At 36.4% G+C, this 25,858-nt stretch overlaps 1 protein-coding gene across 2 annotated transcripts in view; it reads right to left on the reverse strand.

Moving 5' to 3' along the window:
- TMTC2 (transmembrane O-mannosyltransferase targeting cadherins 2) overlaps positions 1-25,858 on the reverse strand; it is a 415,782-nt gene that overhangs the window by 116,601 nt on the left and 273,323 nt on the right. For both annotated transcript variants that reach the window (XM_008143796.3, XM_054718817.1), the window contains one exon: positions 11,573-11,694. In XM_008143796.3, coding sequence (XP_008142018.1) covers positions 11,573-11,694 — 122 coding nt within the window. The remainder of the gene's footprint in view (positions 1-11,572; positions 11,695-25,858) is intronic.

Raw genomic sequence — 25,858 nt, forward strand, 5'->3', positions numbered from 1 at the left:
TGCCCATCTGAAACCCAGTGCCCGTGGCTAATGTCAAACTGACCAAAGTGTCCTAATCATGTGTAAACCCTCACGTTCCACTGGTTCCCACCTAAAGTAATTACAGTGCACACTGAATCACAGTGTGGGCTCAAGAATGTACCTTATTCTGTCTTTTTGACAAAGGGCCTCAATTATACTTCAGAAATGAGCCTCAATTATATATGCATTTTCAGCCTTTTTAAAGAATTATGCTTTCCACTGTGAGAAGAAATAAATTTCTAGGCAGGTAAGTGCTCAGGTACTCTGGCTCCTACTCAATGTTCTACTAGTTAAATGTTAACGAGGTAAAGGCCGGTGGTCACTTCACTTGGGCCTCTCACCCTGCCCTCCCTTTTAGTTTGGAATACCACATTTCCTCAAGACTTAAAATATGAGAGAAACTATATTCCACATATAGTACAACATACACGGCATGTTTATATTAAAAACTAGAGGCCCGGTGCATGAAATTCATGCATGGGGGGGGGGGTGTCCCTCAGCCCAACCTGCACCCTCTCCAACCTGGGATCCCTCTCACAATCCAGAACTGCTGGCTCCCAACTGCTCACCTGCCTGTCTTCCTGATTGCCCCTAACCGCTTCTGCCTGCCAGCCTGATCGCTCCCTAACCACTCCCCTGCCAGCCTAATTGATGCCTAACTTCTCCCCTGCCAGCCTGTTTGCCCCTAACTGCCGTCCCCTGCAGGCCTGGTCACCCCTAACTGCCCTCCCCTGCAGGCCTGGTCCCCCCACAACTGCTCTCCTCTGCAGGCCTGGGTCCCCCCAAACTGCCCTTCCCTGCAGGCCCGGTCACCCCCAACTTCCCTTCTCTGCCAGCCTGGTCACCCCTAACTGCCCTCTCCTGCAGGCTTGATCGCCCCCAACTGCCCTACCTTGCAGGCCTGGTTCCTCCCAACTGCCCTCCCCTGCTGGCCATTTTGTTGTGGCCATCTTGTGTCAATATAGGGACAGGATTTTTTACCACAGGGGGGCAGCTATATTGTGTGTTGGAGTGATGGTCAATCTGCATATTACTCTTTTATTAGATAGGATAGAGGCCTGGTGCATGGGTGGGGGCCAGATGGTTTGCCCTGAAGGATGTCCCGGATCAGGGTGGGGGTTTCCTTAGGGCATGGGGTGGCCTGGGCGAGGGGCCTGTGGTGGTTTGCAGGCCAGCCACACCCCCCAGTGACCCAAGCAGAGGCCCTGGTATCTGGGATTTATCTATCTTCTACAATTGAAACTTTGTAGCCTGGAGTAGAGCCAAGCCTCCTGCTTGCTCGGTGGTGGCAGCCATTTCTGTTGCTATTTATTTATCTTCTATAATTGAAACTTTGTAGCCTTAAGCAGAGGCCTGGGCAGGCCAGGGTGTGCGGAAAGCTTGGCTTCCTCCATCGCCGCGGGCAACCCTAGCCTCCTGCTCTCTCTAGCTCCGTGGCTGCCTCCATTTCTGTTGGGATTTATCTTCTATAATTGAAACTTTGTAGCCTTGAGTAGAGGCCTCGGCCAGCCAGGGTGTGCGGAAAGCTTGGCTTCCTCCATCGCCAGAGAAACCCAAGCCTCCCTCCTGCTCGCTCAGTGGCTGCAGCCATCTTGGTTGGGGTTAATTTGCATACTCGCTTCTTGATTGGCATGGCTGGTGGACGTGACTTGTGGGTGTAGCGGAGTGATGGCTAATTTGCATATTACTCTTTTATTAGATAGGATTCAACTAAACTTCACTATTCCTATTTCCTTGTTACTTCACATATATAAATACCTAAATCCTTTTATCAATTACCTATGTTAAAATTCTTTTTTTTATTTAATGACTAGAGGCCTGATGCATGAATTCGTGCACAGGTGGGGGGGTCCCTTGGCCTGGCTGGTCATCAAGGCCTACAGGGGGGCAGGGGCTGGCTGGCCAGGGGGAGGGAACCAGGAGGTTGGCCAGCCGGCCCCCCAATCAGGGTCTATCACAAGGGGGTGGGGAGGGGACCAGCCGGCAGGGGGGTGAGACCGCGGGAGGTTGACCCGCGGGAGGTTGGCTGTGGGAGCACATTGACCACTAGGGGGCAGCTCCTGCATTGAGCATCTGCCCACTAGTGGTCAATGAGCGTCATAGCGACTGGTCGACCAGTCGTTCTGATCATTCTGGTCATAACAGTCACTTAGGCTTTTATATATATAGATATACACAGACATTGTCTTTTCCCTTTAGAAATGTATTATAAGAAATCTAAAAATGGAAAAAGATTTGCTTTAAAAATAAGCAAAATTATGCATTTTGAAGTTAAGCTTTTATGCACATAAAATACCACATATGCATATTTTGGCATAATAAATAAAAGGCTACAGAGCAATTTAAATAGCTCAGCTCTCAGAAAATACAAAGCCTAGTAGTATAGGCTTTGAACACAGATCTGGATTTAACCTCTGAAGCTCAGGCTCTTCATCTCTACACTGGGTGTCTAGATTCTGGGATTTGTGAGGAGGTGTTGGAATAGCATAGTTCATCAAATGATAAAGTGTCTAGTTCATCATGTGATAAAGTGTCTGAGCTAATCCAGGAGGGACTGTGCCTGGGATGATCATTGAAGAGGCAGGGTACAGGGCCAACCTATACATAATATTTACTTCTTTGTTAGGTAGGAAAGCAATAGATTCATGGCAAGGGAGATAGGCAATTAGTGAGAAGTTAGCTGATCCTAGAAGCTCAGGACTTAGATTAAAATCAAGCTGAACTAAATTAACTGCTGCTTGGAAGAAGTATAATTTTACTATAAAACTAAGGATACAATCTACAGCTCTGCAGGCTTCATACTGCAAGTTGCCAAGGCTCATGGCCTCAATGTAATGTGGGTAAATATAGGGGAAATGCAAAAGCCTATGGACTTGTGAACACATTCATAGCTGGGCTGCTTGTGAACCTACTTATGAGACTGCAAAAACAAAAACTTTCCAATCTTAGAACAGATGTGGCTTTCTTTATATATTTGCATGTGTGTATATGTGTATATGTATATGAATATGCATATATATCTATACCCAGATTCCACAGAAAAAGGGTAACCTCCTTTGGTAAAGGTTAAAGATATTTGCGTTTGAAAACACATACATTTTGAAAATGCATGTTGCCTATATCACCTTTCCTAAAGGAAACATACTTACATCATGATGCTGTTTTAACCAGAAAAGAGACTCAAATTTTATCCTATTAAAAAAATTTATCAAGCTAAGAAAATAGAAGACATAAGTTAAAAGTAGAGTTTACCTCAAATTAAAATGTGTCCATGCTTTCTTACATGTCAGGAGAGTCACATGGTGTAGGAGAAAGAGTATTAACCTGGAAGTCATGAGCATGAGTCCTGCACTGTATGCAGCCCATCAGTGGGGTGCATAGCAAATTAAAGGACTGTCAAGTGAGGAAAGAGTGCTTGCTAACTGGTATGAGATCCAATATCTATAATAAAAACGAAAGATTAAGGAAATAAAATTAAGGTACCTACAAAACTGTCCTTTCCAAAACAAGCAATTTCCTCCAGTCACAAAGCAAGGCAACCCACCACTGAAGCAGCTATCCGAGGCTCTTGGACCGATTTCTCCTCAACAGAGTGCACCGAGGCCTTCTTGAGACCAAGGAAATGCCCTCTTTGTCTCTGTATCTCCACTGTTTATTACAGAGCATAAGCCAAAGTGCAGGCTCAGCACCTGTGTGTCAAATGCAGGTTTTATAAAGGAGTGTGTTTTTAAGGGCACACCACTTATCCATCTACATCCTTCATATCCGAGTTCTGGGGGAGTATGAGGGCCTGAGCCTGCTGGGCTACTTAAATTGCACTAAATGATTAACTACAGACCAAATACAAAAACCAAACAAACAAAATAGTAACAATGAAATATAAGTTAATTCAAAAGCAATATCATTCTATTTATCACTACAAGAAAGTAACATTTGTTTTCAAACATAGGCATGCACATGTAGATATGAAGCAACTAGAATTATTTCATGTAACTTTTAATGCCTGAGAATTTGAATATTTTAATTTTTACTATTTCTAAAAATATCTGGCAAAAGGAAATATTTTTGTTGCTGTTGTTGTTGTTGTTAATCCTCACCTTATGATCTTTTTTCCATTGATATTTTAAAGACAGCAGAAGGAAGGGGTGGGGGAGAGGGAGAGAGAGAGAGAAGAGAGAGAAAGAAACATCAATGTGCCTCTCTCTCATCGATTGGTTTCAGTCAAACACTCAAACTACTGAGCTATGCCAGCCAGGGCAAAAGGAAATACCTTTAACAATGACTTCTACTGACATGCAAAAGCAAGAAATAGAAGCCTGAGACATTTCGGATATATTTGAGTGGCAATAAGTAGAATGATTATAAGACTGATTCTAGATAAAAGTATCTGTATCTTGAAGTGAGGGGTTGGTCTCTAAAAAATGGCTATCAGCCCTAGCTGGTTTGGCTCAGTGGATAGTGTTGGCCTGCAGACCCACTTCTCTTTCTTTCATGGGTTCGATTCTGGTCAAGGGTACATGCCCAAGTTGCGGGCTCGATCTTCATAGAAGGAGTGCAGGAGGCAGGCAATCAATGATTCTCTCTCACCATTGATGTTTCTATCTCTCTCTTTCTCCCTCTCCCTGACTCTCTGAAATTAATAAAAATATATTTAAAAAAATTAAAAAATGACTATCAGATCCATTATGCTTCAGAGTAAAAACAATACAATAATAACTATATTATCTCTTGAATACTAAATCATAAAGTTTAGATGAGGCAACTTTATATAAAATGCTTACCTGAATACAGTATTGAAATAAAGTTTCTTCTTTATTCATACAATATTTCAGTAGCATAATTTATATTATATTTACTCCTCTTTTCAAAGAATAAATTTTGCAACTTGAATTGGACAGATACATAACAATGTTAGAGTCACAGAAAAAACTATTTTCTGTTCCCTCTCCCTCTAATCTAAACGAGGCTGTGCGGTGATTACCATGAAGTCTGCTCTGAAAAGGACCCAATGAAAAAATAACCCCACCTCTAAATAGTAATTATTACAAAAGACCCAAGGAAACAGCACAACACTTGAGACAAATTACACAGCACTACACTACTACCGTATTCTAATCCTGGGGTAGGAAATTTTGCTATCAAATCTCAAGAACTTTCACAACTGGAGTTTTTGTAGTATAATTAACAGGAGCTAGACACAGAAGTCTGGCTTAGTGTTTACTTGCAGTAGCCAAAATAAAAATTTTCTGTATCAAGAATTACCGTCAGAGTCTCCCATATCCTTCCTTCTCTCTTACTAACTAACCTAAATCTGTTAGTAAAATAAGCTATCAGCCAAACAGCTTTTAGTATAATTTAAGTCAATATTAATTTCACTGGCTCACAAAAACTGCAAAATATTTGGCTTAAATAAATTGAACAGGACAAACAGGAAGGAAAACAAAAAAATCAAAATAATTATAGAACACTCACAGCTTTAGAAACAACTATAAACACCTGAAATAGCATAATAGTAGAAATGTTATTTCTTCCCTTCTCCCTTAATGCATGCCCTATTTTAAATTCATGGCATTAGCCCTAGGTAACAAAGTTCAAACAAGAAATAAATCACAATTTTAGAGGGTGCCCCTGTGTAGTATTTTAATTGGACATGATGTTGGTATGAAAAGTTCCAGATATTTTAAAGAGATGTCACCCAGGCCCAACTATGGTATATTTAAATATGGACAAGACCAGTGACCCTAAGGCAGAACTACTCCCTAGAGTACCTGGGAAAATTTGTATTTTGTTATAATGTAGGACCTAAAAGTGCCAACAGCCAAAAACAGAAGTCCTAAGTTCATGACCTATGATGCTTAATAATAAAAATCTGTTTAACCACTCAAACTAACCTAGTATATAGAGGTAATATCTAAAAATGAGTTATAAAAAGGGAGAGAGAGGAAGTCCTGGCATACTTTTAGAATCTCCTATCAGGTATAACAAGGAGAAAAACTCCACACTTAAAATTATGTAATTTAGAATGAAAATTAATGATGCTCAATTCAGAAAACATTGACACTGTATCGAATTCTACTACTTAGTAGCTAAATTATTCTTGGGGATGTGCCTTAAATCTTTAAAACTCAGCGTCCTTATGTATAAAAAGAGGAGGATATTCATTTTAAAGATTCACAAAATAACAGATGTCAAGCCCAGGTGCTCAAGAGATGTATACCCTCTTGTGCCCATCTCTCCTTCTAGGGTCTTGGAAGATTACTCTGTGTGCAACTTATAATCATGCCATTCTCTTTCATTTATTCAGAACATATCATTGGGAATTACAGTGATGCCTAGCATAGAGTAATAAGTCTCATACATGTGTTAACCAAATGAAAGGAATGAGGAAATGAAAATTGGGCTAAGGAAACAAAAATATTCAAAAGTTACATACCCAGCCCTTAAATAAAAAGAGAAATGCACAAGGAGGTTACAGGTGTAGTTACCAAGATAGTGAATCGCCTGAAGAGATAAAAAGATAAGATTTAATTCATGTCCCACGTCTAGGGTCAAAAGGCAGACATAGATTTATTTCTGCCATTCAATCTGGAAGCACTATTATAAAGATAATGAGACCATGGTATGGAAGCACAGAGAAAGGAAAAAACAACTTCTTGAAAGACTCGGGCAAGACTTCACAGAGGAAATAAAATCTGAGCAGGTAGAGAGAGATAAAGGACATGTTTTATACATTCTGGGAGATGATAAATCATTTTCAACTTTTCTAAATACTATAAATACTATACAAATTCTTAAAGAAAAATCTGTACCAAAAAGTACTAAGCAAATCACTCCACTGGCTGTAATAAAGGCACCAATAATCTGTTTTTTATGTCTAATAAAAATATAATTTTTATATGAAATCCTACTCTACAGTCTGTCTAATATAGTTGAATATCATTTTTACATATTTGCCTTTGGTCAGTTTTGACAAAACAATAAAAACACCACTCCATCTTTATTTCTCTTCTCTTGAGACTAATAGACAATTCTATTTTACAATATTTAATATATAAAGCATTCAGAAGTCAAAATGTGTGGCATTTTTCATCTTGCCAATTTCATGTTAAGTCAAGGGCCTATTACCAGGCCAAGAAACCCAAACTTAGACAAAAGCAATCCATTGGGATCAGAAATTTGCCAAATCTCATAATTCAAAAATAAACTGTTAAAGATGGTTGTGAGGTTTTGGCACTGTGATTTCAAGTCATTCCATAATAGGGTTTGTATTTCATCTAATCAGCAAATCGGAAACTATAAAAGTTTTGGTGGTGTGGGGGAATTAAAATTTGGATTGTAATACAGAAGTCTTTCCTTCCCTTCCATATGTTTAAGTGAGTTAAAACTTCTAAATCCCGTTTTTTAAAAATGCCTTATAAAAAATAAAGCAGCCTGTAAAATCATATTTTTGGTACAGGAAACTTTAAATATTAAGCCTTGAAATGAAGAATTTGGAAAAAAAGAACATACAGTTTCTACAGCCAAAGTAGTGTCAGACTCTAGGTATATTCAGAACTAAGTACATTTAAGCTTCCAAAAATTTTTTTTTCTAAGTGACCTTTTCCTTGTTTTTGAAAATCAGGCATCTTATACTTGTATCAATATTTTTCAAAGGTGGTCATTTACCAATTTAATTAACAATGATGCCATTTGAAATCCTTAAGAACATCTCAAAGATAGTAGTTGGAGCAAGAGATGTAGATGAATTATATTCTTAAGTAGAGCTAAATGAATTATCATGCTATCAAAATAATAAAAGAAAATGGTTTTCATAAGTTAAAACATTTTTTTCTAACTGATTAAACTCAATATATTATAACCTCTAAATGGCAGAAATAGCAACTTGTCCCCATAAACTTTAAGTAATGTTCTCCTTTTCCTTTCTCTATTTTTTTTCTGTTGAGCTTTATATTGATTTCTTTCATAATTTCTTAATTTTATTTCCTTTTGTTTTTATATGGAAAAATTTCTTCACCTTTATTCTCCTATCCTTCAAATGAAAATTTTTCTGATATCATATTTTTTATTTTATTTTATTTATATATTTATTTATTTTCAATTATGGCTTACATTCAATATTATCTTATACTAGCTTCCAGTGTACAACATAGTGGTTAAACAATTATATACTTTACAAATTATATACTTTATGATCGCCCCCCAATAATCCTACTACCCACTTAGCACCATACATAGTTATTATAATATTATTGACTATATTCCCTATACTATACTTTATATCCCCATAACTATTTTGTAATTACCACTTTGTACTTCTTAATAACTTCACCTTTTTTACCCAGCCCTTTCAGCTCCTCCCATCTGGCAACCATTAATTTATTCTCTGCATCTATGAGTCTGGTTTTGTTTGTTCATTTATTTTGTTCTTTAGATTCCACATATAAGTGAAATCAATGGTATTTGTCTTTCTTTGTCTGACATATTTCACTTAGCATAATACCTTCTAGGTCCATCCATGTTGTTGCAAATGGTAAGATTTCATTCTTTATAATGGCCAAGTAATATTCCATTGTGTATTTATACCACATCTCCTTCCTCCAATGGTCTACTGATGGAAACTTAGGTTGTTTCTATATTTTGGCTATTGTAAATACTGCTGCAATAAACACAGGGGTGCACATATCTTTTTGTATTAGTGTTTCCAAAAGCTCTTTCTCATTTTTCATTATTTAAGTTTTAATGACATCCTGCTTCATGAAATACTTCACTGCCATCTCTTTCTAACAATTTAAGAAACATTTTTTATTTCTCTTTCTTTCATTGTCCTCTTAATAATTTTTATCAGTGCCAATCTTTTACATTTGAGGCTTTCATATTATGATTTATGATCCTTGATTGCGCATATATAAATGTTTTTTAAATCCTCACCTGATACCATGTTTTTTAGTGATTTGAGAAAGAAAGAGAGAGAGACCGAGAGAGACAGAAAGAGAGAGAAAGAGAAAGAGCGAGAAACATCAATGTATGAGAGAAACATTGTCATTTGTCTCCCCTTTTCTCTCCCTCCCCCCATTAGAGAACGAACTTGCAACCTAAGTATGTGCCCTGACCGGGAATCAAACCCACACACAGCCTTCTGGTATATGAACAATGCTCCAACCAACTGAGCCACCTGGCCAGGGCCTCTGCCCATTGATATTTAGCAGTAAGTTAAATAAAAGCTGAATGATGTTCCTTAGGCACAGATGTGCTTTCTAGACTGGACAGATTCACTTCTGTGTATCTGCTTTGGAAACTATCATTTATAGGGCCTCTCCAAAAGTAGGTATGTGAAAATATTTTTCTTACAATGATCAGTTTCTCTAGAAGATAATTCAACAATTTCTTGGGAGGCGGGATGTATGTGGGGTGGTGAGGTGGGGTAGCTGATGGAGTATAAACTCTGTGCTGTTGGTGTTCTGCATGTGGTAGGGGAAAGGTACGGACTATGGAGTATCCACTGGAAGACATTCAGCCAATCTTTTTTTCAGTCCCTTTCATTCCACTTTCAATTGCGCAAGCTGTTGCTGAGTCCTGACCTCTATTATTCAACAGCTCTGCCATCATGAGCTTCCTTTCCCTGGCCTTACAGGTGAAGTGCCTGGTTGGGGCATTGTGTACATGGGGGAGAGGTCTGACTGTTCGTTACGTTATAACTGATTACCTCATTTTATGCTCTTTAACTCTCTTCTATGCTAGCTGCCTCAAAATCTTGAGTCGTCTCCCCAGGTTTCTTTTTGAGTATGTAATATTTCTTTTCATTGTTATCCCATCCCAAAGCTAGCTCTGAGAAATCAGTTGTAATATCTCCTTCCACTTTCTGACTTCCAAATTCAGTTTAAATGGCATCTCTTCTCTCACTCTGATCATTCCCATAAGATTATTCTTTCTCAATGTTTTATTCAGTAGAAGTTTATTCTAAACATAATAACCATTACTTTGTTTACTATTCTTTCCATACCTCACTAAGTAATTCCTTCTAGATTTGTTTTTTTTGAAAGACATCTATAATTTATTTGGCAAACACTTTTAGTGGGCTGATTTTTTTATTTAATGTCTTGGCCTAGAAATTCCCTGATCATGCAAATAAAGTAAATTCAAAACCCAAAGCCTGGTAGGAAAAGGACTTAGGATAAACTCCCAGCAGAGACTTCCTTCATTCTCCATTCAGATCCCATGCTGAGACAGGCCGCTTTCTTGTATCACTATGCAATCTTGGTATTATCCTTTCACTAAGAACACAGATTTCTCTGCTTTATTAGGCATCTAATTCCTAGCCTTCCACCCAATCCGAAGCTTTGTCTCTTATTCCAGCAAGAACAAAAACAAACAAATAAACAAAATACCTCTTCCCTTCCCACAGGTTGTCACAAGCAGGAAACTATCCCAAATCAGCTACATGACAGACTACTGTTCACTGTTTTGGTGTTTAGTTATTTCATTTCTAGCCACAGGGAAATTCTCTTGCTACTTTTTGAGCTCAGCTATGCATTAAGAGGATATGTGTTATATTTTACTTGGCATATCTAGACTTCTATTAGGGAGATGTTTTCTGGTTATTTAGTCTGCCCATATAATTTCTCAAATAGCATTTTAGTGATATCTTAGAATAGATACATTTTAAGTGTTTAATCTAGCATCTTCTGTGAGAAAGTAAATGCTATTACTTTTACATGATTATAAGATACATTTCTATGCACTCACTTAGAAATCACTTTCCTGACCTTTTGCTCTGTATTCCTTATATTCATTTATTTTTATTAATTTGGAGAAAGATCAGATGATGTAACTAAAGCAGTATAGGTAACAGATTTAGATTAGGATTGAAGGCTATTTCTATTGAGTAGCTGAGTGAGCTCAGAAATTTCACGTATTTTGGACAATCATCTATTGTATCAAATAAAAATATTAATAATACTTTGAAACACATGAAATTTCAATATTTGTAAGTCACAAGAGTAGAATATCAGCAATTTCTTGTGCTTCAAACTAACACTACTTTCATAGAACTTGGCCTCTAAGAGTGCTTGTCACATAATGAGTGGCCAAATGGTGGCTCCACTTCTTTTATAATAATTTCAGTTAGAAGAAATTCCAGGTGATACTGATCCACACATATGCAACAGTTTGCCTATTTTAAAAGAATTAGACTTAGTTTTACATTACAGCCAGTTTGGGGTTAATATTGGCTTGTAGAACTACAGTAACGTAAGAACATAATCTTTGTACAAATATTGTTATTATAACAAATTCATTATGTAACCACATATTGGGGATTCTCCATGTATATGTTTTCATTAACTTACATCAGGGATCATGACATGTCAAATTTGATATAAAGCAAAACCCACAGTCAAAGAAATACTTTTTTCCACATTTTCTATGTAGGGTTCTAACTTAGTATTGCTATCATTATGTGTCAACTGGCTAAGAACCAGCACCTCAAACCACATCTAGCTCAGTCTGCATGGAGAAAACCAATTTCTAAAGGGTGAGGAAGGTAGGTACTCACCGTTAGAGCTAAGAGTTTCCCATAGGTGAGATGAGCAGGGATGTGATCAGTCTTGGATCTCAGTGATTCCATATACCAGTACTCTGCCTCTGGGAGTTTGCTTAATCGCATATACGCTTCACCTGGAAAATGAAGCATGACAATCAATCTGAGGACACAGCTCTCCAACAGCCTTTGCAACAGCATCTCATCACCATGCTTATGTTCCATGACATTTCCAGTACTTTCATCTGCTATCTCATTTTATTCGCTACAAGTCATCATCATTCCGTTTTACAGAAGAGAAAACATGTTTGGAGAAATTAAGTGAAATGGCTAAAATAAAAAGTCTACTAATTGGTAAAGCTTTAATTTTTAATCTAGGAACATCTGATTCCCAAGTATATGTGCTTTGTCACCATTTCTGTGTGTGTGTGTGTGTGTGTGTGTGTGTGTGTGTGTTTTTCTTAAGTTTGTTCTTTCTTATGTATAATCATTTACTTTTTAAATTCATATTCATTCATTCCTTTAGAAACACAAGCATTTAGAGAATAACTACTAAGTGAAGAGCATTATGCAGGACCTAGAGGAGAGAAGTTTAGGGTCATACCCTCCGAGGTTTACAGCCACATTGAGAAAGTAAGATTAAATGAAGGAATGAAAAACTTGTGGATTATGCATTAATGCTAGATTTTTTCCAGAATTATTTTCACTTTATATTTTAATAAGTAAATAAACTTTATCACTTTCATTTTTAAAATCTAATACATACATGACAATTATTTATCATGCCCAGCAACAACTATAAAGCTAGTCTGAGGCCTTTGAAGCATCTGTTATTACTTTCAGCTTATATGAATTTTATCTACCAAATAGCATTTCACTAATAGCTAAGTAAGAGGAAAATAATTGGAAATAAAGCCAAAAGTATAGCAGTTGCCCTTTTATTATAATGCCTCTCTCCCTTATATGATTATGAAGAACATTCACCCAATGGAAAAATTATATTTTAAGATAATTTGTGTATTTAAGTTAAATATTGTAGCTTTAAAAAGCACTGCATATGTAGAAGCTATTTCAGTTTCTGAGACCAAGCAATAGACTGGTAACCTGCATTATTTTTCAGGCAGACTTTTATAGCTTAACTAATCATCATTATGATAGCTTTTTCCATTTATACTCATAATCAGTTGTTTTTTCTATATGTATTACCCACATTGATTGTACATCCTTATATCAAGGATGAGCTAGCTTCCTTTTATTTTAATCATATTCTTCTTCTATCAGTACTGCATTGTCAATACTAATATGTTTGATGAATTGAATTAATTTGAGTCTCCTGACCTTTTGAGTGCCCTTTGCCCGCTGGTCAGTAAAAAATATTGGTGAAAAGTATATGTATCTACTTACATACATCTATGTGTTTCTAGTTCTAAGAACAGTCCTTACATCATAAAAATAATAGCTAGAAAACATTTTGTATTGTTTTACTAAAACTTAAAATGTGTTCGCACTTTAAAATAATTTGATTAGATTAAATCTCATGCTTGGGGTGAGATGCAAGAACTACTGAAGTAAAGGCCGAAGATTGCAATGAAATACACAAAATGCTCACAGTTGTTAGACTGGTAAAATTAGAAATGAATATTTTAATTTTCATAATTTTCTGTAATAATTATATTGTTTTTTGTTATAATATCTTTATAAAAACTGAAATGCTGTCAAACAGTTATTTATTTATTTTTTTGCCATGACAAACTAACAAATGTTCCCAAATAAAGAAACAGTAATTTTTCTTAGGAAAAGTGAACTGCTCTTCACATTAAAACCATTCTAGATATAATTTATATAACAGGAAGGATGCACAATATCTAAAGTACTGAAATTTTTTAAAGCAATTAATGGTAAATCGTATTCAAATATTTATCTCTAAAATTTATTCTAAAGCCAGCAGAAAACACATACTAACAAGAGTTACAGCTGAAAGTGGGCTTGTTTGCAGGTTGTTTGAAATCAACCTGAAATTCTACTTTAGATCTTTAAGTGTTCGTAAGTCACTTTTTAGAAGTTGTACAATCATTGCATTTAATATAGATTCTACTTTTTATTTATAACAAATACAATTAATTTGTAGAATAATAACAGTAGGTTGTCTGTCTAGAAAAAGAATGCAAGAGAACCACAATACCAGAGAGCTTCAGATTCAAATATTTATATTTAAGTTGATGATGTCTGAAAATCACTTCAGTGTACTTTCTAAGTCAGAAATCTATCATTATTAAAACCTCCTTTTGAAATGAAATATTATTAATTTACTAAATAATTCATGGCTGGCCCATTGTCTTCAGTAAAAACTCATAAGCAATTTATTAGTTTGTAAAGCTTATGAGATAGAGAAATATCAAAGGACTAGAAATAAAAAATATAATCTAATAACACATCTTGAAAAATGTATATAGCCAACCTACTTGGGTACTATTCATTACAACTCAGAAAATCCTAAATAATAAAAGGCTAATATGCAAATAGACCAAACAGCTGAACAACCGGTCACTATGACGTGCGCTGACACCAGGGGGCGTGCGTGGAACATGGTGGGCATCGGCCATGGTGGGTTGGTAGAGCAGGTGAGCAGGGATGCCAGAGCAAGGTGGGGCGCCAGTTGCTATCATTGGGGCGAGCGTCTGGTGGTTACTGAAAATTCTTTGCTCCCATGCGCCACGGTTCAGTCCAGAGTTCGCACCCGCTGCTGGCTCCGGAGCCCTGCTCGCACCCGCAGCCGGTGCCAGAGCCGCCACTTGCACCCGCTGCCGGTGCCCGGTGCTGGTCTCGATCACTTGGCGCCATCAGCGGGTGTGAGTGGCGGCTGCCAGCCCCTATCGCCCTTGAGGGCTTCTCCCCTCCCCCTGCTCCTGAGGAGCGATCAGGGCAGCAGCTGCCACTCACAACCACTGATGGCGCCGGACCCGCTTGCACCCACTGCTGGTGCCGGCCCCAATTTCTCTGCACCGTCAGCGGGTGCGAGTGGGGCCGGCGCTGTCAGCGCATGGGAGCAGCAGCGGCAGGAGCAGGGCTGCTGGCAGACAGGGAACCAGGGGCCGTGGCAGGAGAGGCCAGGCAGGGGTGCAGAGGATGGGCTGAGACCCACCCTGGTGCCTTACCGTGGCCTCGCAGCCCACGGTTCCTTTCAAAGTGCACGAATTTGTGCACTGGGCCCCTAGTGTTTATATAACCACTCACAGATATAAAAATGATTACAATGACAATAATTCACTGACGTTTAATATGAATCAGAATAGCAAGCTGGGGGATGGGTAAATTTCTGATTTATGTGCACCCACGCCTCACATTCTGCATCTTTGGGCATGCAAAATGTTTCCTCATTTCCCTCAAGAAGCCTTAACTAATTACCACCATTCAATAACTACCAACTATTCAGAGTAGGTTTGTAAAATGAAACATGTTTTCAGTCTATTAGTTGCTTTATATATGCATCTCATTTTTTATTAAGAAATGTCATTACCTGGACTTTACAAACGAAGAAAGTAAGAAGCATAGTGGCTAAATAAAACACAAAGACTCATAAATGTGGCAAATGTAAAGCTGCGATTCAGCCCAGGACTACCTGGCCTCAGAGCACACTGCCTCACCCAGCTGGTGCAGACTAATCACAAACTTTCTGAAGCTCTGGCTCAGGTGAAAATTACACTCTCTTTCTTACTCCAAGAAAATTGTTTTTTAGTCTGTGATACATTTGCCATGGAGTTTATTTCACTTTGCCTTGGGCTTATCTCTTGAATTAAAGGAATAAGGAAGAGCAATAATAATCCCTGGATGACCTTTACCAGGTGTACTGGTTAATAATGCGGATTTTGCCATCAAAGAAAACACAATAATTTCAAGAGAAACATCAAAAGTGCTTTATTTAAAGTAATGTCCATCGTTAGCTACACATTTCCCCATCTTTCAGGTAATTTGTGGATACTGTCCCAACAGAACTTTTCTTGTTTTGAGGCAAACCATTCAGAGACCCAATTTTCACTTCTTCCTACGTTTTGAAGTGCTGCTCAGAAAGTGCGTGTGCCATCCATCAGAACAAGTGGTAATCTGAAGGAGCAAGGTCCGGTGAATACAGCGGGTGGGTTAATACTCCCAGGCAAGATCTTTTAATGTGTCTTTAACTGGTTTTGAAGTGTGTGATGGTGTGCCATCATGAAACAAAATTACTTTGCCGTGTCTTCTGGCACATTCTGGTCGTTTCACGATCAAAGCATGGTTCAAATTGATTATTTGTTGTTGGTAGCGATCAGTATTAACAGTTTCACCTGGTTTTTGAAGCTCATAATACACCACACCTTCCTGATCCCACCAAACGCAGAGCGTTGTCTTCTTTCTGAAGCGATTTGGCCTTGCAGTTGATGTTGATGGTTGATCTGGATCAACCCATGATTTTGTGCATTTGGGATTCTTAAAATAAATCCACTTTTCATCACCAGTCACAATGCAATGCAAAAAAGACTCTCTCGTGCCTTTGAAGCAACATTTTACTGATGACTTTTTCGGTTTTCCATTTGTCTTTCATTCAGTTGATGTGGCACCCATTTTCCTTCCTTTAAAATCTTTCCTATTGCTTGTAAAAGATCAGAAATTGTTTGCTGAGCAACGTTTAATCTTTCTGCAAGTTGTTTTTGAGTTTGACATGCATCTTCATCCAATAATGCTTGTGATTGTTGGTCTTCAAACTTTTTTGATTGACCTGGACGTTCTTTGTCTTTCACATTGAAATCATCACTTTTAAAGCGTTTAAACCAGCGTTCACAAGTATCTTGAGATGGAGAATGTTCACCATAAGCTTCCCAGAGTATATGATAACTTTCAGCAGCACTTTTCTTCAAAATAAAGTAATGAAGTAAAAACTTCCCACAAATGCTCTTTTCTTGGCATGAAATTTGACATTTTTAAGTGTAAAAAATATCTATGATGTTAACAACTTCAGCAAATTTGATATATGAAGTTTTGAAGTTTGCTGTCAATACAACAAAATAGCATACATATCAAATCACATATATATCAACTTTTGTGTAACTCCATCAATTGAAAAAAAATCCGCATTATTAACTGGTACACCTGGTAAAAGTGGTAATAAAATCAAGATGCAAAGCCTAAAATGCAAGAAGCCTAAAATGCAATGGTCATATATCAATTTAAATTTGTTTAAATGGTAACTCATAAAGATTTAAGCAATAAACAAGTACTAACAAGGTAGGGGCTTCATATTTCTCATTTCTAATTCACAGAAGTTAGAATACTCATTTTATGGATGAAAAGGAGGCTCAGGTATGATAAGTGACTTGCAGGAGGACAGATAGAAATCTCATCCAAAAAGGTTTGAATGGCCCTAGAGCCCGTGTTTATTTTTTTTCCATTCATTGCATCAAGCTGCCTATCAAATAAAATTTATTATTTATTGACTACCTACTAAGGTCTTTAATATGTTATCTGGTACTTTTACAGTATGCCTACACTGCAATTAATATTTGTCTCATTTTACAAATGAAGTGACTGCTGCTCATTGAGATTAAGCAACTTGCTCAGTATTCAAAAACAGGCAAATGCCAGAGTCAGGATTCAAATCAGAGTTCTCCCTGACTCTTTCCACTATACCATTCTGTCTAAATACTATGAACAGTCATTAGAGAGTGGATACAGTTACTGAAAAAAGTCCTGTCACTGGATTCAGTTTTAGGAGAGAATGACATATGTTAATACTTTAAGCTTGATCAAAATGATAAAAATTCCATGAAAGAAGTGGCCCCAGGAAAAGAATAAGCAAATTCAATAAGTAAGGAAATGAAGATACTTGGTTGGGAATGGGTATAGGGAGGGGGTTAAGTCAAGTCATCTTCTCTGGTACTATACTTCTTAACTTACAATTACAGAAAAAAAAAATGTTTATAGTACCCAAGAGGGAAAAATAAAAAGCAATGATGATTATTTTTCCTTCTCATCCTGCAAGAAAATAAAAATGACATAATAGAGGCCCTTTCGTCAGAATGAGAAGATCTGCTGTGCAATGATGTAGTGATCAGGTTTATCACTCAGATTTATTTCCGATTCAGGCACAAACCAAAGGAATTTGTTGTCTCCAGGTTGACTTTCTCCCTAAAAAGCTTGTGTATAAATAACCCAGGAAAAACTTACTCCTTAAAGGAAAAAATGCTGAACTACTGATGATGTAAGAGGCCAGATCTCACTGATTCTCATGACTCAGGTTTCTGGACAGCTGCAGCTTGTAGAGCATGTAGTGGGGCATAAAACCCATATTTGTCACTGTTTCCTTTTGTTCCTCCTGCCCTTGCTCAAGATAGTATATTTCTAAATTAAGATTTGATTTGAATACCCTCTTTTTTTCAGTTTTATTGAGATATACACTGAGTGGCCAGATTATTATGATCTCTGAACACATAATAATCTGGCCACTCAGTGTATATCCTATATAATAAAAGGCTAATATGCAAATTGTTCCCTCAACCAGGAGTTCGACCAGAAGGCAGGCCGGCCAACTGCCCATGTCCCCTCCCCCTGGCCAGGCTGGCCTGACCCCACCCATGCACGAATTCATGCACCAAGCCTCTAATATATATATATATATATATATATATATATATATATATATATATATATATACAACACACACACACACACACACACACACACACTAGAGGCCCGGTGCACGAAATTCGTGCACGGAGGGGGGTTGTCCCTCAGCCCAGCCTGTACCCTCTCCAATCTGGGACCCCTCAAGGGATGTCCGACTACCCGTTTAGGCCCAATCCCAGGGGCCTAAACGGGCAGTTGGACATCCCTCTCACAATCCAGGACTGCTGGCTCCCAACTGCTTGCCTGCCTGCCTTCCTGATTGCCCCTAACCACTTCTGCCTGCCAGCCTGATCACCCCTAACCACTTTGCTGCCAGCCTGTTTGTCCCCAACTTCCCTCCTCTGCCAGCCTGGTCACCCCTAACTGCCCTCTCCTGCAGGGTTGATCACCTCCAACTGCCCTCCCTTGCAGGCCAGGTGCCTCCCAACTGCCCTCTCCTGCTGGCCATCTTGTGGTGGCCATCCTGTGTCCACATGGGGGCAGGATCTTTGATCACATGGGGGCAGCTATATTGTGTGTTGCAGTGATGATCAATCTGTATATTACTCTTTTATTAGATAGGATAGAGGCCTGATACAGGGGTGGGGGCCAGCTGGTTTGCCCTGAAGGGTGTCCCTGATCAGGGTGGGGTTCCCTTGGGGCATGGGGCAGCCTGAGCAAGGGGCCTGTGGTGGTTTGCAGGCGGGCCACGCCCCCTGGCGACCCAAGCAGAGGCCCTGGTATCTGGAATTTATTTTCCTTCTACAATTGAAACTTTGTAGCCTGGAGCAGAGCCAAGCCTGGGGCTCCTCCGAGGCCGGCAGCCATTTGTGTTGGGGTTATAATTGAAACTTTGTTGCCTTAAGTGGGTAGGCCCGGCCAGGGTGTGCGGAAAGCTTTGCTTCCCCTGTTGCCGGCGGCAACCCTGGCCTGCTCTCTCAAGCTCCATTCTGCAGCCATTTGTTTGAATTTGTTTACCTTCTATAATTGAAACTTTGTAGCTTGAGTGGAGGCTTAGGCCTGGCAAGGGCAGGCGGAAAGCTTGGCTTCCTCTGTTACCTAGGAAACCTTGCTCTCTGTGGCTGTAGCCATCTTGGTTTGGGTTAATTTGCATACTCGCTCTGATTGGATGGTGGGCGTGGCTTGTGGGCGTGGCTTGTTGGTGTGTCGGAGGTATGGTCAATTTGCATATTTGTCTATTATTAGATAGGATATATATATATATATGAGTAGCCAGATTATTATGCATTCAGAGATCATAATAATCTGGCCACTCAGTGTAATTAACATACAGCACTATATGAGTTTAAAGTTCCCACATATGCCCTGACATATATATTATCAATGATTACCACAATAAGTTTAGTTAACATTCATAATTTCATACAGATACAAAAGAGATTTTTAAAAATTTTTTTTCATTGTGATGAGAACTTTTAGGATCTAGCAACTTCCAAATGTATCACACAACAGTGTTAACTACAGTCATCATGTACATTACAGCCCCAGAATTTTAACTAGAAATTTGTACTTTTTGACCACCTTCATCCAATTCTCCCTGTCCCAGATTCCCTATTTTAAAAAAAAACAAAAAAAACTTTTGTGACCAACATTACCAAAAGTGATCATCCCTTACAGTAATTTTTTTCTACAAAATTATTGAATAAATATTTTACATATCAATTTAGGTTAACCAATATGGATCATGCATATGATGGTAAACATAAAAGTTATCTCTCATTCCTGCCTGTATGGTTCTTGCTGTAATCTAGTGACAAATAAATACTAGTATACTTATTAGCATTTTCCAAGTTCAATTTTTAAATGCACAGGAAACAAAATACACAAAAACTTTTTAAAAAAATTTAACTCATTTAAAAAATGTGATTTCATAGTTATCAGGGTTTGGATTGAAAAAAATATCAACTTAATAATAATAAAGGTGGTAAGTGGTTAGGAGCATGTTTTGACAGCAGAACAGGAGTAAATGAGGTGTGAACAACACTGACTCACATATATCTAGCTATCATTGAAGAAATTATAAAAGTTTCAAAAGTATGTTTGTAAAAAAAATGCTACACCAGCACAATGGAGAGAATATCTATTTTTGTAAAAGGCCTCACAGAGGTTATAGCACTTTTCTGGCCTCTCAGGAATAATGGGAGCACTCATAACAGGCCCCACACGACTACCAGCGGGCTTTCTGTGGCTGATACAGAGAAAGGATCTCATTGCCAATACTCCAAATGTTGGAGTACTTTGCTTGAACATCAGGCATTCTAGATAATCTTTCTAATTTCTAGGCTTTCCAAATTTGAGGACTTACCTGGTCACTAAGGTAATCCTCCATTTTCCAGAAATGCTTATTTTCCATTTAAGATAGTAGGTTTACTTTGGTGGTTTTTATACTTAGTGTTTTGATGTCCTGGCCATTGTTTTTAAGGATCACTTTACCAATCTTCACATTTTTATGATTATTTCTTTTTGTATGCTACTTTAAATTCTTTTTTTAGAAATTAATTTTTGCCACATAATTTTAAAATAAAGTAAACCATCTTAATTACTTGATTAATTTGTTTCATCTACCTGTTGAAATCATTTACAATTATGATGCAGCATTAAATTATGAATTACATAACAAAATAGTAATTAGATGACTGGGTTTCAAATTTTAACTTTACTATTAAGTAGTTGTATGGTTGTAAACAAGTAATTTATTTGCAGAACCTTGGTTTTATCACCTACAAAATGAGGGGCTAAGAATAAATAACTCCTTTGTCTCCAAAATGATATAGATGATCAGTTGTAGAATCACCAATGTTGTATAATTTATACATTGTCATTACTTAAATCAGTGACAATATCCTAATCAGTTTAAAAAAAGAATTGCTGTGTTCATGGATTTTTCTAGATGATCTATTTAAGAGTGACTATATCCTGATCAAGTCCTGATCATTTCTTTTTTTATTTTTAAATATTTATGTATTTGCTATCTAATTAAAAGTATATCTGTTCATTACAGAAAGTCTGAAAGATCAGAATTTTATTACATTGTATTAATTCTATCACTCATAGATAGCAACTGGTAAATTTTAGTGTTTTTCCAGAATTTATTTTACATACTGAAAAAAATCAATTATATAACTAATGAAATGTTGGTAGTTTTAATAAGAGTTTAATTTCTTTCTAGCGTTTTCCTATATTAAATAAAAATGTGATAATTTTTCCAATATTCAATTTTCTCATTCAAGATCAATATTCAATTTTTGTTTATTTAAAAAAATCCTTCCCACATTTTTATGGAGGTGCTATACCAACTTCAGCAATTACCATCCTACTAATCTCCTTTTATCTACATGTCTCTTACTATTTCCTTAGAACACATATGTAGCAGCTGAATTCTCAAACTAAAAAGCATTAGCAAATTTAATATTTAAGATAAAATACTTCACTTTCTCAAGTAGTATATGAGAACAATTTTTTTTAAAGACTCATCAAATGAGATTCTAATGCTTTTTAAAATGTCCATTGGAAAAGATAAAAATGCTTTCATTTAAAGTTTTTATTTTAATGATTAATGAAAATGCACAAATTTTCATTTTTTTTCACAAAATTTTACCCATGAATATTTTTATGTTAAGGTTATTATTTAATGGATTTAAACCATTTTTTTAATTTCTGTATTTATCTTTTCTTTATGATATTGCAAAAGATGGTTTAAACAGTTTTTTGTTTCAGACTATTTTAATTTTATGTATGCAAATCAAGTTGAGTTTTGCTTTGTAGGTTTATCACTATCTTTTATGCACAAAAACTATTTTTTTCATCATAGGGTCATACATTCTCTCCTAATTATATAATTTCATTATTACAACTGCTACTTATTTCATAGGAAATACATTTTGCCATATTGTGTGAGGCAAGTATTGGATTTTTATTCTTCCCAAACATTATCACTTATCCCAGATCAACTTTTATTATAAGAACTGCCTTCCCTTACCAATATTTAATTCTAAATTTATTACCTACAAAAGTGTTTTGTATGTTTTTATCTGTTTCTAGGGTTTCGCTTCTGTCTGGTTTTCTATCCTTATACAAGTACAAAACTGCTCTAGTTACTGTAGCTTCTTTTAATATTTTAATATCGAGTACAACAAATTATTCTTCCCCTCATTTGCTCTATTTTTCTGTTAAGTTTATCAGATTAACTTTGGAAGAATTTTGTTAAGTTTTTGATAAAATTTTTGTTGAAATGTTTATTGTTATTGAATTATAATTTGTCAGTTTAAGAAGAAAATTTTTACAAACTTATTTCCTTTAATTAAGATCAGTACTCAATTCTTCATTTATCCAAACTTCCCCACCCTTGTTTATGTACCTGGAGGACCTAACTGGACAATTATAAGCTTCCCAATCCCAAACTAGACTCTGAGATGTGTAGAACCAGACATAAAACCATTCATCTCATGGTCAGTCCTCCAACCTAAGTTCAGAAGCCTCTGGCTCAAAAGAGTTTGAGAAATATCTGATAAATATTTGATCACATTATATATCAACTTGGATTTAGATGTTACATTTTTATCAAGTATATACTTCTTCCAGAATCAGTGGTCGGTCAGAACCATATGACATCAGGAGTCTATTATTTCAAGAGCTTAACTTGCTGCAATTTTAATTCTCACTTTTTACTTGACAGTGCTAGCATTAACACAGAAACATTAGGAAGCCTGGCTTTATTAAATTACTTATACCATAAACTTATTATAACTATTGGCTGTCAAATTTTGGGAATCTCTTATAGTTACATCCTTATCTTATCTTTATAAAAATAACACAGTCCACCTGCCTTAAATATATTAATTCTGATAGGAAATCCTCAATAGCTAATGTGCAGAGCAGAAAAAGATGAAGAATTTTAAATGATTACAGAAATAAGAGATTTTATTTAGTATCTGACAACAGACTTCAATAACTCTTTTCCATTTGGGTGGAAGAGTTGGAAGTAAAATAAAATATGACCCAAATCTTAGAATTAAGGAGGCTTATGAAAAGGATCAATATTTAACACTTCACCAAGTCCAGTAGCATCAAACTTAAGGGAAATCTTAAAGCCTGAAAGAAGAGTTTTAATCCAAAAAGAGGAAAGGTGGGGGGGTGGGGGGGGTGGAGAAGCAAATATACATTTCTTTAAGTAAAACACATCAAGAAAGGGGTTAAACTTCGGTGAAAGTTGAAAAGGTTCCTAATTTCTAGTGTGAGGTTATATACAGGAAACAACTGATGTGCCAGCAAAATTTAACTTGGAAAAAAGCCAGGATCCTGTGTCAATATTTCTCTACTTACAACTGGGGATCCTGAAGTTCTCTAGGCTAATCAATTCCTTTTATGTTTTCAAAGAACTAAATCACTGAAAATAATCCATCAACCACTGTTGGAGCCAATCCTGTTAAATGCTCAGCATTTTCCAAAAAAGAAAAAGGAAGACTGTGAGATTGTGTGTGTGCGGGGGGTTTGGGGGTGTATGTTCTTGTGTGTGTTGGTAGAGTTGATGATCCTCTCCCCTAAAATATAATACTGTCCTCAAGAGAATGCAATGGGCCCTGACTGGGTAGCTCAGTTGGTTGGAGTTTCATCTCAATACACCAAGGTTGCAGGTTCAATCCCCAATCACGGCACATACAAGACTCAACCAATGAATCCATAAATAAGTAGAATGACAAAATAGGCGTTTCTCTCTCTCTTCCTCTTTCTCTCTCTCTCAACTCAATCAAAACTAAAAATAAAAAAGAGAGAATTACAGTGGAGTAAATGAAATGGCTTAATATAATTAGAGAACACTAGAATTATCAAGGAAGTGCTAAATTGTGCTTAATTAAAAAAAGGTTTATACCAGAGAAAATAAAAAAAATAATAAGTAAATATTCTACTAGCCTGGAAAGAATTAATGAAAATAGTAGTATTCAGAGAAACAGGACTTGAATATTTGCAGGCAAATGTCAAAGGAGTATAATAAAAGCATTTTCAGTTTTACATACATCTTCTTATGAATACATTTCATATGTATTTCTGGATCAAGCAATATGTCTCCATAATATGCAATGAATAATTTATTTATACTATAATTTTATATTAATGTTAATTAAATTCATACTATTTTTAATGAATACTTGAAAATAAGACTCAATGACAGTTCAAAAAATGCATACCCATAATTAGTATGTGGGCAAAAAAGACTTATATTTTGGAACAAAACTTTGTAAGTTCTTTTTTAACTCTTTATTCAATTTGAGTATAGCAACAGTTTCTACAGGAGATATAATTAAAACAAAAGAACAGCTAATTAGGGAAGTTAAATGAAATTTTTATATAGCAAAAACCTTTTCCTTATATATTAGGAAAAGCAGACATAAGTACACATATAGCAAATATAGACAGTTAAATATATGTAACACTAAAATATATTTAATTTTAACTTAATTTTTATTACTTGCCTACTCTAAATATGTGCAATGACTATATCCTTCATACAAAATTGTTTTCTCCCTCATGATTATGTCCATTTCATCTAGTCACCAAAATAGTCATCTTTTAAGAATGCCTGATTTTGAAATCTAGTTAATAAAATTCCAAGTATAACATTATATCACCTTGATTTGATAAGATAACCCAACAATCTTTAGTAAAAGGTTCATTCCATGGACATTTCCCAAAGAAAGAATAAAATGTATATTTTCTTCTCATTTATTTTTATTGAAGCCTCAGAAAACAAATTTTCCAATCAGAACATACTGAAATTTTTTGGGAATCAGAGAATAAGAAAGATATAATTAAGTATTAATTTTAGTGTATTCATTTCCTCACAACTCAATTTAAAAGTAAAGTGTTAAGCGCCAATTTTTTCCTTTACCATTAAACAGGCAAAAGTAAGAATTAATGTTAACAGGTGGACTTGTATGGTTTTAATAGCAATGAAATATAATCAACTGTCTCATATCGTATTTCCAGGAAAGCAAGTGACACTAGACCTAACTATTATTATTGCCTTATTATTGCCACGAAAGTGTTACAACTCCCCACAGGAACCATATATCTTCAGGCCCTGGGTTTAATTAAAACTTTAAACAAAATATATTGCCTATTTAATGCAGCTGAACTGAATGCTGCTGACCTTTGTAGTGTATAGACTAATGCCTAGCAAATTAATGTCTGCAACCATGGCACATAATGTCGAATTTATATCAAGCCTGAAGAGTAAAAAGAAAAATTAAACCACTACAGTTTATAATGATAAGTGAACTTCTGGAAGAACATTTTATAAATTTTGTACATAAATTTTATATATTTATTCTTTTTGCTATACAGCCAAAAGTTCATGATTTCCTTATCTTGCTGGCTCCACATCTTATAAAGTGAACTTCTAAAATCCCTCAAAGTTACCTTTCCCTTTTCTGGATTGTCATACCTCACACCTAGCACTGGTTTCCTGGTCTTGTCCTTTCTGATGATGAACAAATGAAAGTGATATAAATAGATTTACCTTTAAAATTAGAAGTCAATATTCTGAAGGTTACATAGATCAATGGCTAACCCAGTTGTAAGGCCATCCTTACGTTTATAGGACTGACGCACTGATTTTCAAGAGTGCCAATGGAAGGAATCGTAGAAAAT

Source organism: Eptesicus fuscus, chromosome 7 (assembly GCF_027574615.1).
Source record: "Eptesicus fuscus isolate TK198812 chromosome 7, DD_ASM_mEF_20220401, whole genome shotgun sequence".
NCBI classification, from domain to species: Eukaryota; Metazoa; Chordata; class Mammalia; order Chiroptera; family Vespertilionidae; genus Eptesicus; species Eptesicus fuscus.